A 13,477-nucleotide genomic window follows, 5' to 3' on the forward strand; every position below is an offset into this window, starting at 1 on the left:
TATGCTAAGTATCTAGCAAGTTCTGTATGAAGTACTACATTTTTTGTGTTAGTGTAAAATATTAATTCATTTTGCTGTTGTTGGCAAATGGCTTTCTCTTGGAAGATGATAGTTAAAGGTACATAAAATCTGAATTGTTCTTATTTTTTGTATTATTAAGTGACAAGTATATATGAATTATACACAGAGGAATTTTCGTATGGGATTTCTTTCACGACATGGGATTTTTGTGTCTGACACATTATCTAGAAAGAGGGCACTTGGTTTTTGCACTGCATGTTCTTTTATCAGTAAAAATAAGACCTACATTTTAAAAGTCTCACTGTGCCTGAAAAGCATAATTATTTCTTTAATTATACTTTGGAGAAACTTTGTATGGCTTTACATGATAGTTTAGATCTAAAATTAAAATGCAATAATCCACATTAATTTTATTTATTATTTTCTTTACATTGAGTTCATGTGAGTGCACTGCTTTCGTTAATAGTTTCTGGAAATTTTCTCAAAATGATGATGTACCTGATATTTCATGTGTTTGTTAATCTTGACAAAACAATTCCTAACATAGCTCTTAGAGGACACTGTTCAATGACAGCAAATCCTCATTAAGGCGGGAAAATGGATCCTCTCTTGCCACACCATGTCAACTCTGCTGCTCAAAAAGTGCAGGTGCATTTGGGAGTTTGGCTGTAGGCATGTTACATGCAACTGCATTGAATTGTGGAAGATAATTTCAAACAGTGTGTGATTTTGTGCAAGGTATCCTGAGTCTGAGCACACCCCCGCAGTGTATGATCAGAGGTGACGTGTGTATACAAGGGGTTAAGTGATAAATCCTGTTAGTTTTGTCAGTTAAGATATATGGAAGACTAATTACTATGAAGAATATTAAACAGTGTGTAATAATGACATTTTTTTTAAAAGGCACTAAATGAACTTCTGTGCCTGAAAGGTGTATGTTTTGATGTTGAGGAAACTGGTTATTTCTTCATAGTACGCTCAGTGGTGACAGCAGTTCCTGTTGTTTATCCTTTACCTGAAAGATCAGTATTGCCTTTGTTGTAGCACACCTCTGTGACCTCCTGGAGTGGTAGGCATCATGTGCTGAAGCAGGGGACAAGCATGTGTGTTCAGTTGTTGCTGAAAGTACTTTCAGATTTGCAATGTGGGTTCGTTCTTTCTGTTAACTTTAAATCTGAATGTCAGAGTGCAGCAAATTACAGAGACAGTTTGTATTGCAGGATGACTATAATTTTGTGGTAACAAAACCTTTGGTATTACATTTCTTATTTCCTAGCCTAAGGAAAGCTGTTTGTTGCCAGAGATGGTGATTATTCCAGCAGTTTAGTTTTCATGTAGGCTTGCAACTGATCTGCTTGGTTGTCATCACCTAGTCCAGAATCTGAAACAGTGCAGTTTTTGTCAGTAGAGCTCTGAAACTTTTACACCATTATCTCGGTTTTGTCTATACTGGGAGTGAGGCACCAGAAGACACGCAAACATGGAAACCTACAGCAAAGGTCTGGGTGGAGCTCAGGGAGTCATCTGCAGTGTTCCTTGTGCCTCAAAGCAGGGTCAGCTGGATCCAAACTGCTCCTGAGAGGTATCTGTCCTTCTTGTTCTTTTGATGTGCTGGTGACATAGATTCCAGAACCTCTCTGCACACTTTGCTCCAGTAATTAATGATTCTTGTTTTGAAAAAATACTTTTTTTTATGCCTCCTTTAATATTTTGGGGACATACTTTTAGTTCCATGGGGCTTGTTCTATTTAGCATAACCATGACATATAGAAAACTATTTTCTTCACTGTGATTTTTGTCTGGCATATTGGAAAATGGTAATTCTTCTTGCTCTTTTCTAGAATTTGTCAGACTTTTCAGTATTGGACTTAGCTGTTGCACTGAAACCCAGACACAATATGCCCCTCCAGTTGGAGCGTGAGCTACAGATAACCGCTGTGGCTGTGTATTTCCACATGAGTTGTTCACCCAGCTAAGAATTGTTTCATTTATTTCATGTTTATATGTCACTAAGAGAAACTTAGTCTTATGAATCCCATTCAGGGTTTCTTCCAGAAAGTATTTGATTTTACGTGATTCTTTTATATTCTCTTTTCATTTATACTCACATGGAGAAATAAGATTTAACTCTGTAGATCTTACACTTTCCTGTGAAGCAGTCAGCTCAGAGGAATTAATGATAAATGAGTCTACGGTCTCCAAGAAGTAACTTTCCCCTTTCTAAGCCCCTGCAAAGACTCACAACTTGTTTCCTTACCACAGCAAGCACAAAAATTTTTGGAATGAAGACTCTTTTCCATGAAAAATTTATGAGGAAAAATAGTATTCTGGTGAAAACTGTCTGTGATGTAACTACGTTACAAGACTCTGAAAACTCTTCGGGCTTTGTACATTGGCATAAAATAGGAAGAGCAGCGGTGTTTTACTTGTGAAGTGCTAAACGAAAGCAGCTGAAAGCAGGCCACATAGGAGCACCTCCCTCCTCACCTTGGCCGTGCTGCCTCCTTCACTGTGTCCTGGACAACTAACTCTTCCTTCATTGTCCCCCAGCCTGAACAAGCTGTGAAATAAATTTCAGTGAGCTCAGTTGTCTGGGTTTTTTGAAGATTTTTCCTTTTTGAAATGTGTTTATGTTTTCAGACAAAGACTTCCCTCCTTGTTCCCTTCTTCCTCAACTGTATTTTAAGGCAGCTGCCCCCTGTGCTGGATGTGCTGCAGAGCGCTGTGGAAAGCTGAAGGACCCCCTCGGTATAGGGGCGAGAGGGAGATCTTTCTCCTCTCATGGATTTTTGCCTCCTCTGATAAAAAGGAGCGATTCTCAGACTCTGAACATGCATTGTAGCAAAGGTTCAGGGTGTGCAGAGGTCTTTTTTTATTCTGTTCAAAATTATATGTATTGATGTCTTCGAAGTGCCTGTTGGTTATTATGTGATTGACCAAACTAGAGTCATACAAGGACATGAGCTCTAATGTATTTTGTACTACATCTGGAATAAATATTCTTGGGAATCATTGCATTTAACCATCTGTCTCTGAACAGTGGAAAGAGGTAGGTGTCTCCTTCATTTATGGGATTTCTTCTGTAGGTGGGACACAAGGACTTGCCAACAGATACTGTCTGCTATCTCCAGTGTGAGATAGCTTCCATGAGTGTAGCATGTGCCAAGAATTCAAGTACGAGTGAACTGGAAGATTTCTGAGGCTAGCATAGCCATTCCAGTCTTGGTTTTAACAAAAGCTGATTTGTGGATCAAACAAGAGCAGCTGTTGCATTTGCTTCAAAATCTATCTATAACATTTTCTTCTTTCCTTGTTTGGGGATTTCTCCATTCAGCTTCAACTGCTCACTTTACAGAATGTTTGCACAGATTCTGCTAGGTGTTGTCCTACTTATCACACATATTACAAAGCAATAGAATGCATTTTCTTTCGATGGCCATCCTTGATTACGCAGGAATAGCAAATTGTAGCACCGACTACTCTCCTGCATGTGCCAGATGGTGTCTTTGAGAATACACTGTAGAAGCTTCCTACGCACCATCCTGCAGATTAAGAATACAGGGCTGGCTACTCAACTACTGCAGATCAGCAGAGTGCCACTAAACAGATTGTGCAAACCCAGTTTGCGTTAGATGCTATCTGACTCATAGGATAATTAATAAAAATTGCTGTAATATACATGCTGATGCTTTTTTCAGCTAATTTGCCCTGTCTTCTAAATGTCATAGAAAATTATTATATGGTGCTTCTATTAAAGTTAACATACAGTACTCGAACAGAGAGGAATCTTTTCAAGTCATGTTAGAGAAAATCTAAAAGCTTTGCAATGCAGATACCACAGTACAACTAGTCTAAACATATAGAAGTAATATACAATATACTGTCTATGTGCATCTGAAGTTGCTTTTAAAAAGCATACTGTCCTTTGGAAACGGTTTATGCAGCAGAGACTGCATGTACAAAGAAAAATTTATATTATTCTGATTTTAGGAGGACATAACTGGGAAACTGAAGTAGGCTGAACATCTGGAGCAATGTACAGCTATTACATGTTAGAATAGAAGGACCTGACAAGTGGAAGCTGCTGTCATGACAGTTCACCTTAGAGAATGCTTGCGTTGAATTGTTGGCGTTATTTGTAACAGGCTTCAAGTGAGTTTGCAGATGGTCTTTGTGCTGACTTTGTGGTTGAAAACATGTATTATAATTGATCCAGCCGTGATCCGTATGTGAGGAGAATGATGTGAATGGTGAAGCAATGAAACCATTTCCTAGGAAACTTATCGACAAAGAACTGTCTTTCGTGTCCTTTTCTCCAAAAAAGCAAAGTTAGGAAAATACAGGAGACTTTTAAAAGTTGCATTTTTTGTGTTATATTTCAGAGCAAATTTGGATTGTTTAAACAAAATGATGAGAATATAAGTGCTTTGAAATTCCTTAAGGTTTGCAGGGAGATCGTGCTCCTAAGAGTTTAGATTTTTTTGAGTCCTGTACACTCATGTTTTCTTTTATGTGACAGTTTGTCTTGCAGATGCTGCTGAATGTTCTTAAATCCTGTTTCTATTTATGGTACTGCTTTAACTCTGACCCAAGTTTTTTCTTGAGACCATCCTAAAAATAAAAGAGATAGCTACACATATTAATGTGGATTACACCAGAGGCAATTGTAGTCGAGCTGCGTCAAAGTAATTTTTGCCATGCTTCTAATGCATGACTTTTGACATGAAAGAATTCAGTGTCTCAGCAAGATTTCCAAGCTTATTTGTCCACTTTAAGTAACTTTCTATTTTTTAGAACAGCTATCATAAAATTACACTAGAGGCACATTGGCAAGTTCGTAAAACAGGTAGAAATTATAATGAATGTGCCTCTTTGTTGGATCTGTCTTGCCATTTTAATGTTAACTTGAATGTAATACTTTTTATTTCTGTGGTGCTTTTCAAATTGCCATACCTGTCCAGTAGCAAAGTTTGGACAGAGCAGGTCTGCTGGTGTGAGGTGTATGACATTTTATTTCCTGAACAATATATGTAGTAGGAACTCTCTTAATTTTCTTGAAAATCTCACAGAAAGGAACACGTTATTCTCTGTAGGAATTTATTTGCATTTGGCCTGTTATGCGTGGTACGTGTGATGTGCATTGCTTTTGGAAAACGGTATTGCAGCAACAAATTAAAAAATACTTACATTTTTATGATCTTACCATACCATATATGAAAGCTAATGCTGGGCATGTTAACGACAGTTGTTTAGAAAACAAAACAAAAAAACCACCCTGAAATGTTTAATTAAAATTACAATTAATCTGATAATCCTAATGCATAGGTTGCTTATCTGCATGTTTATGCTATTCCTGTTCATATCTGTGTTAATGATAGACTAGGTTTCTCTCAGAGCAGATGATTTCAAAGGTTTTCCTGAGTGCATGACCAAAACGTTCAGCTGAAATTTTTGATAATGTGTTCCTTAGCCACCTTTATGCTTGAAAAAATCTTTCTTGTGTCTCATTCAGTCATTTAATACTGTTTCTATGATCTTACAAAAATGAGTTAATTCTGGTTTCAGAATTCAACAGTGAACTGAAACCCCTCAGAACTGAGGGGCCCTATTGCTTGCTGTCCCTAACTCTGCCCCGCACATACCCACCTCCCCTGTCTCAGGAAAACTCATATAGAACTGAGGCTTGTTTTTAAAAATTTTGGTTTCTAATTTTAACCAGTAATCACACTGAAAAAAAGGTAAATAACCAAGTATTAATTTGAAGATTTCATCACCTCTTGCTCCTCTCTTACTGTGCTTCAGTGTCCCGGCTACCACCCTTTGAGGCTCCAGCTTCAAACCCGATCACTGGTCTTGTCAGATTGTTCTGAAAGCAACCATATACATACATGCATACATAAATCTCTCTCCAGGCTTGCTTGTGTTCTCCTTCACCTCCTGCACTAGTGCTTTTTGCTTGTGTCTGAGAAAACCCCCAGCAAAGTCTGGCTGCATGTGAAGGAGTATTCTGGACACAGAGCAACGTACAGCAGTGGGAATGGTGCCCCTCCCTTTCTGCATGGTGCTTTCCAGTGTTGCCAACATTTGCATACACGTGGTAAAGGTTTTAGCTTGATTACAATCAGGTTATTGCTTTTTAAAATAATAAAGGTGTGGCATTCTTAATAGAAATAAGTAGATCTGCTTTGAGTTTTTTGTTACTATTTTGGAAGCTGCGTGGTATTGATGTAGTGATACTGCAAGGTTCGCATTTCCTCGATAACTTTATTCTGTGTTTTATTATGTCAAAATGTAAACAGGAATGCAATTGTCTTTTAAGAAAATAACAAATTAAATGTGTCCCTGAACATTAATCTTAGCCTGATGCAAGCACAGGGTTTTTTTTTAAGTTCATGATTCACAGAATCATTGGGATATAGGGTGCATAAATCTTTTACAAATTACTAATAACATAGTTATATTAACTGATGCTGAAACGTCCACTCAATATTGGGTAATAAAAACTATCAGTTTAATGTGAAATGAGAATCAACATCATTTTTTTCTGGTTTTTGTCAGATTTATTTTTTTTTTAAGGATGAAGTTGGGCAGAGAAAAAGGCAACGGGTAAGACAGGTATATAAACTTCTATGTGAATTACATAGTCTAATATAAACTCTCTGTATAATTCCCAGCTTTTCAGCTATCCACCTTTAGAGCAGCACATATTTTTGTCTTTGTCTTGTTTTTGGAGGTAAGAACAAAAATTTGTGTGAATGGCTATGTATCTAACACTTCTCAAAATTAAATAATGTGTTCTTATCTTTGTGTTTCAAAGTGACAGATTCTTTGGCCCAGTCTGTAGTCCACCATTTAAGATGGATAATGCAGAAAGATCTTCTTGGTCAAGATGTCTTTCTTATTGGTCCTCCTGGGCCTCTCCGGCGATCTATTGCCATGCAATATCTGGTAAGTATGTTGGTTTGAGTTCTTTGAGACATAGGCATTAATATCAGTCATTCCTCCGCTATCCAGATGGTAAAAGGTAGTCCTAGAAGATCTTGCAGCAAGCTACTTAGGAGGTAAATAAGTTTTTCCATAAATGTGCTTTCCAGAGTTCAGTTTTTGTTGGTACAGACATCTTAATGCATGTTTTTCTGCTTAAACTGGGGGTGGGGGGATGGGGAAGACTTGGAAAACTCTGTTACCATATGCTGTCACAAATGGAGAAACAGTTTGTTCTAGGCATTATGTATGTTAGAAGATTAAGATATCTGCCTACTGTTAAAGACAACAACTCGTTTTTGCTTCATTATATTAAAAAAAAAGAAGAAATTAAGGAAAGGATTTGGGAGAGGAGTGTTCTGAGTAACACTTGGGAACAGTTACAGTGAGTGATTAGAAAGAATAGAGGTATGTCGGCAAGTCCTTCACACATTCCAAGAGAGGATCATACACACATCTGCATAAACCGTTGCAGCACCATGTGCAAAAGTTCATGTTTAAATTGTCCGTGCCCTTAAGCGATCACGAAGAGGAGGTTGTCTGCCCAAAAGGTGATGTGGGTGGGACTTTGCCATGAACTTTGTCTAGTATCTGGTTGGGCAGAAGGATCACAAATGGAGGTGTATAATCAATTGTCATAAAGATCAGCCATTCCTTTAAAAATCAACAAGATACTGATTCAAAGACTAGCTCTCAGAGGTAAAGCATACAGAAGAAAGCTGCAAGATTGTGAGCTTTGGAAAGCTCAGGAAAGACTTCTTAATTCAGCAAACCAGATATACTACTTGATAGCTCAATGCATTCCTTAAATAAGAAGAGTAAATAACCTAAAAAAAAAGGTTTAGGAAACACCTGATATCCAGACATGGGACACAGAACGTGTGGGGTTTTTTATGCCACCATTTGTATGCACCTGAGCTGTGGTAGAAAGGCTGCAGCTTACCATTTCGATGCCATGCCAGTCATGTGAAAGCTGGTCTTTGCTCAGCTGATACATGCTGTGGTCCCTTTTGATGAAGCTGTATAAGCCTGGAAAACATTTATCTGCTGTTGCTGAAAGCTACTACTATGTGGTCATACACAGGGCCAACTGTTGAAGAAAACTCTCCTATATTCCACCTCCTGGGTTTTTTTCCCTTTAATTATAGGAAAGTACAATTGTATCTACCTGCAGCATAATGGAATTGGTGGCTTTGTAAAACCAATAGGCACTTAAAAAGTGGAAAGGAAGTAATTCTCACGGGTTTTTATATCTGCTTGATTTTTTCATCAACTAGAATTAGAAGCTGCTTCTTAGGATATATTTAACAGCTCTGTCTTACCTTCATTTGAGGGGTAAGGGCTTAGAGCGTTTCAGCATGAATCAGTTTGCTAGCAGAACACATGATAACCCAGATATGGAAGTAGCATGAACATCAGATATAAATACATGGGGGATTTTTTTTTCCTTTAAGATAGAAAATTCTAAATATATCTTACATTGAATCAAAATAAACAAAACAATAACCTAAGGGTTCTCATTTTTTAAATAGTCTGTATGTAGTTTTACAGATACAGACTGCATCTCATGACATTAAAGAGAGAGTGGATAAGAACAATATAGTTCAGTGTAGTGGCAAAGCATGTACAGCTAACAATCACAACTGCATCACAGTATAAATGTTACTGAACAGTGAGAGTTGAAGCTTTTCAATCTTCTACAGAAACCTTCTGATTTTTATTCATGATTTGCAGATGCTAGTTGTTTTTCAGAGTCCAGAACCAGAAGATTAATTTACAGGATGTCACAGATGTTCAATGGAAAGAATATATAGCTGGTTATTATGTTTTTAGAACAGGTTTGGGGAAAATAAAAGTTTATTGAGCAGAAATTCAAACCATTTTGTTTGAGGCAGAACACACTGTAAACATTTTAAAAATAAGAGATATTAGATTTTGTTCAGAGTTATTCCTGATCATTGTGCTGCTGCCTAAAGCTCTTTTGTACAATTATACCACTAGGCCTATTGTTAAAGTTCACTTACTGGGGTTATAGTGTTATTTTTGTAATAACTTTAGACTGTTGTCCACAGGAGCTAACAAAGCGGGAGGTTGAATATATCGCACTGTCGAGGGACACCACAGAAACTGACCTCAAACAGCGACGTGAGATCCGAGATGGCAGTGCTTTTTATCTTGATCAGGCAAGTTGCAGTCACACACCACCTAATTATTGTTTACAAGTAGTTTGAAGGAAGTAATGGTTTATATGGTGAAAAATTAGTATGTGTCAGTACAGTACTGACTGACACGTTAATGATGCAGTTAGAAAGTCTCATATAAAACACTGTTGATCTTATTATTACAAAAAATGTTATCTTTATCCTAATCCAAGATCTTTTAAGAGTACTACAGGGTTTATTGAGGTAGACCATTTTTTATATGCTTCTGTAACAAGTGAGATCCATTCTGCACAAGTTAGACATGCAGTTCTCTTGGTGTGTCTCTTCCCTAACACTTGTAGCACATTAGATTTATTTCTGAAATGAATCTTCTGATCTAGTTTCATTGAAAAAGAGTCTAGTTCATGTATTTTAAGACTGTTTTTTGTTGTGAAACCCAAGCATGGTAAATGGAGGCAATTGGGAGATTTGATTTGAAAGTTGACTGCTGGTCTGGAGTGAAATAATGATTTGAACACAGCTGCCATCAGTGTTGCCCATGCCCATTAGCTGATTTAGTACAACCATAGTGTGACTTAGATTAGGTAAGTTTTCTCTAAGTTATCAATGGCACATCTCCCTTTTGATTATGCAGGTAAAATACACCACGTCATTTAGAATGTCTGTTTTCCTAGATGCCTAAAACTTGTATATGACTTAGGCTTGTAATTAATCAGGGTGAGGTCAGTTCCTCTGATACAGTGTAAATTTAAATAGGGTTTCTTGAACAGTTTTCAGGTGGCGATGCTATGCAGATTAATCATACCACCATCATACAAGTGATTTGTAGGTGGAAAGGGAGATGGGAACAGAAGAGGAAGAAAAGACTGAAAGCTTTATTCCCTGTTTTAATGAAACCTTTTCCTTTTTTTTTTTCTTTCCTTTTTTTTTCTCTTTAATTTCCAATTCTCTTTTTTATCAGACTCCAAAATTTAAAGAAACCTGAACATAGATTTTTCTTGAAACCCCGATAAATTACTTTGAGCAATGGAAGATCATCAGAATGAAGGATAAAAGCTAATCTAAGTAAATTTTTTTTTGTTACTTCTAGGTCTTCAAATAATGACATGAGGGTTGCACAACATGAGATGATTTAAAGTGCTGTACTGTGTAATAGGGCTGTAAACAGTGTTTCATTTACCAGAGGATAAGAGCATTTGTGTAGGCTGTGGGGTTAACTCATTAACTTGTGTTAGCGCCATGGCTGCCTGCTGTTATGGACAGTCTTATCCTCACACTTGCTACAGGATAGTCAAGATAATTTACCCTTGGTGTAAAAACATCAGATAACTAGCATTTGAAAGAGCTGCTGTATCAGGGACTGCAAGAAGCTCACCAAGATGTGGGATAGGCTGTTAACGCTGTATTTGTCTGAAAGTTTTGATCCCAGTGTAAGTATGAGGCAGCTTGCTTCACTTTGTAGAAGCTACAGTAAGAACACTCTAGGAAGATTAGCTTTCTAATGTAAAGGTCTAAGATTACCTTTCTTCCTCAATCTGTTGGAAATGTTCAGTTAAAAGATTTTTATCAGAATCCACCACAGTGGTACTTTGGACCAAGTCTTTCCTTTAACAAGATACCAAAGCACTAAAATCAGTTGAAATCACGATGTCTTCCCTCAGCTCATGTGTTAGTCATCATATATGTAACCAATGTAACCAACGTATGATTAAGCTCTGAATAGAAAATTAGAAAATAAATCATAAATATTTAGATGAGCACTTTTAAAATACTGGAAACGTGAAAGATGAATCTCCTAGATAGTGATGTTCCAGCTGAAGTTTTCTAACCCTACATTTTAGTTAAAGAGACATAAAGTATGGTACATACTTACGTTTAGAAACATTACAGAACTAATTATAGCTCAATAATAAAAGGGAATAAAATTTTACAGGTTACGCTTGGGTGTAAATTTTAATTAGTCCATTTAATGATTTCGAGGTTTGCTGATGGCTCTGCCAGTTCAAAACTTTACGGAAGCCAGACACTACTCTTCTTTAAACCCCAGACCATGAACTGTTTCAAGGCAGAGAAGGCTATCAGTAGGTAGCCTTAAACTACTCCCAAAAGAGCTTGGATTGCTCTCATTGCCATAGGTGAGCTAAAGACAAAGTGAACTCATATGAGGGACTAAAGAATACAGGCTATGCATTTGAGATTTACGTACCATTTCCCTTCCTGTAGAATCTCATGCTTGCTCTTCATTGCACCCAAGAGAAGACAGCAAAGCTTGGAAGTCTGGTGTCCAGAACATCCACTGTATTCTGTGGGTCAAATAAAACTTAACTGTTGTTTAAGACAGATGAGGCTCTTTGCATGCAAGTCATAATCTAGTAATGCAGTTATCCTACACTTTGAATAGTAATACACTGTAATGAAAGCTGGCATCTTGTTATCAGAAATAACGGTAATATAGTGAATCATCAGGTTTGCAGACCCACAAAGGTTTGCAAAGTAGTCTGTGAGGGATTGTTAAGATGATATGGTTGTTTATAGCTCTACATTTAATAGTGACAGATTAAATACTGTAAATTGATTTCTCAGGGCTTTCAATATGTCTGATATATTTTAACATGAAGTTACTGAATATGATTGCATTTCGTCATTTAAGATAGATTTGGAAGATGGTGATTTGGAAGCAGTGATGAAATTCTGTATTGAAATGTATATTGAGGGGCCAGTGTATCAAATATTCTCGCATATTAGCATTTCTTAGTACTAGAGTGAATCAAATGGGAGAAAATTTGGAATTAGAAAGTTAGATATCTTCATGAAGGGTGGGGAAAAAAAAAGTTGTTTATTTACTTCAGAAATAAGTGCCATCAAAATAAAGCTAAACATTGAATTATCAAATTCATTCCCAATTAAAATTGTGTAAAATAAAGGACTTATTATGGGGTAATGGTGAATGAATTTGTTTTCATTCAAGTACTGACAGCAGAAAATTCTGTTTTCTTGTCTTTACCATGGGCCATTAATTTTGGGTTTCAGCTGTTAATTCACTTAATTCACTGTTAAAAGCCTTAGAAATGTCATTCTTGCTGTTAGTGAAATAATTAAGTAACCTCTTGGTTTTAGTTTTGTAATTTCTTGCAGGGGTTAATTATGTTGTGTATCAAATAATTAGTTAAAATTGTATTACTTAAATATTTAAGTGGCAGCTTCCGATTTTGCTTTTATTGATAGAAGAGCTTGTCTTGCAGAGTGGTTTACTGTTTCTGTAACTGTGTGGTTGAGACACCAACTTGATTGAACCAGTATGGAGATTCTAATAGCAGCCTATTGTATTTTCAAAACATTAAGGAATTTGATTTGATATTTGTATGTCCTTTCCCCCCCGCCCCCTGCCCCCCCCCCCCCCCCATTTTTGATGCAGATTTGTTATTTATTATGTCTGTACAGCTCTAAAAGGCACACCTCTGGCTTAAACTCTTATTACTACAACCTCCTACGTTACGAATTACTCCATCTAAGGAAATCCTATGTTATTTTAAAGTAGTGGATGCAACTGGGAGAGCAGCTAAGCCGTTTTGTTAGTGCTTGAGTGGTGTATTTCTCCCAGACTGTGCCACAAACCATGTTGCCTGGAATGCCTGGTTTTGTTTACCCTGCATCTTCCAGCTTTTGCATTAAATAAAAGAAGCTTCCCAAACGCAGAGCACTTTATTAAGTGTACAGGCTTTTCTGTACACTTAATATCAAACTAACTGAGGTTGGAATAAGTATAAAAATGTTGTATGGTTTATGTGCTGAAAAATTACAAACACAATTTGAAAATTTGCTGATTAAGCTGTATCCACTGAGTGGATAAGTATTTGTATCACTGTCATTCTGTGTATACAGAATTAAGCTCAGTTTTGGTGTGTTTTGAACTAATATGAACATACTCATTTTAATAGAATACTTTTGCCTCCTTAACTGCATCAGCACCGTAAGTCATAAAATGATAAAATGTAAAATGGATTGTCAAGATATCAGAAAAATTGTCTTCTACCATGGCTTGAAAGACTTCATGTAGTAATCAATTAAACACTCACAGTGACAGATATGACAGCTTAAACTATCCTGTCTGTAAAATGAACATGACATGAAATCCCCTGGAGTAGCACTACACTGACTTGAGTTTGGTTTCTTTTAATCAAAAAAAGAGAATTATAAAACAAGACATGAGATTAATTGAATTAATTATAGAGTGTGTGTGTGTATACACATGTTTATATGTTTGTGTATACTTATAAAAAGAATTCTTCCTATACCCTAGCAAAGAGATG

General features: G+C 36.8%; 1 protein-coding gene across 1 annotated transcript in view; it reads left to right on the forward strand.

Moving 5' to 3' along the window:
- VWA8 (von Willebrand factor A domain containing 8) overlaps nucleotides 1–13,477 on the forward strand; it is a gene marked incomplete at its 5' end in the record, with an annotated part of 184,294 nt that overhangs the window by 12,742 nt on the left and 158,075 nt on the right. The window contains 2 exons of the mRNA XM_080376822.1: nucleotides 6,839–6,969; nucleotides 9,078–9,188. Of these exons, the coding sequence (XP_080232948.1) occupies nucleotides 6,839–6,969; nucleotides 9,078–9,188 (242 nt within the window). The remainder of the gene's footprint in view (nucleotides 1–6,838; nucleotides 6,970–9,077; nucleotides 9,189–13,477) is intronic.

The sequence above is a fragment of the Falco punctatus genome, assembly GCF_963210335.1.
Source record: "Falco punctatus genome assembly, chromosome: 2".
In the NCBI taxonomy this organism is placed as follows: domain Eukaryota; kingdom Metazoa; phylum Chordata; class Aves; order Falconiformes; family Falconidae; genus Falco; species Falco punctatus.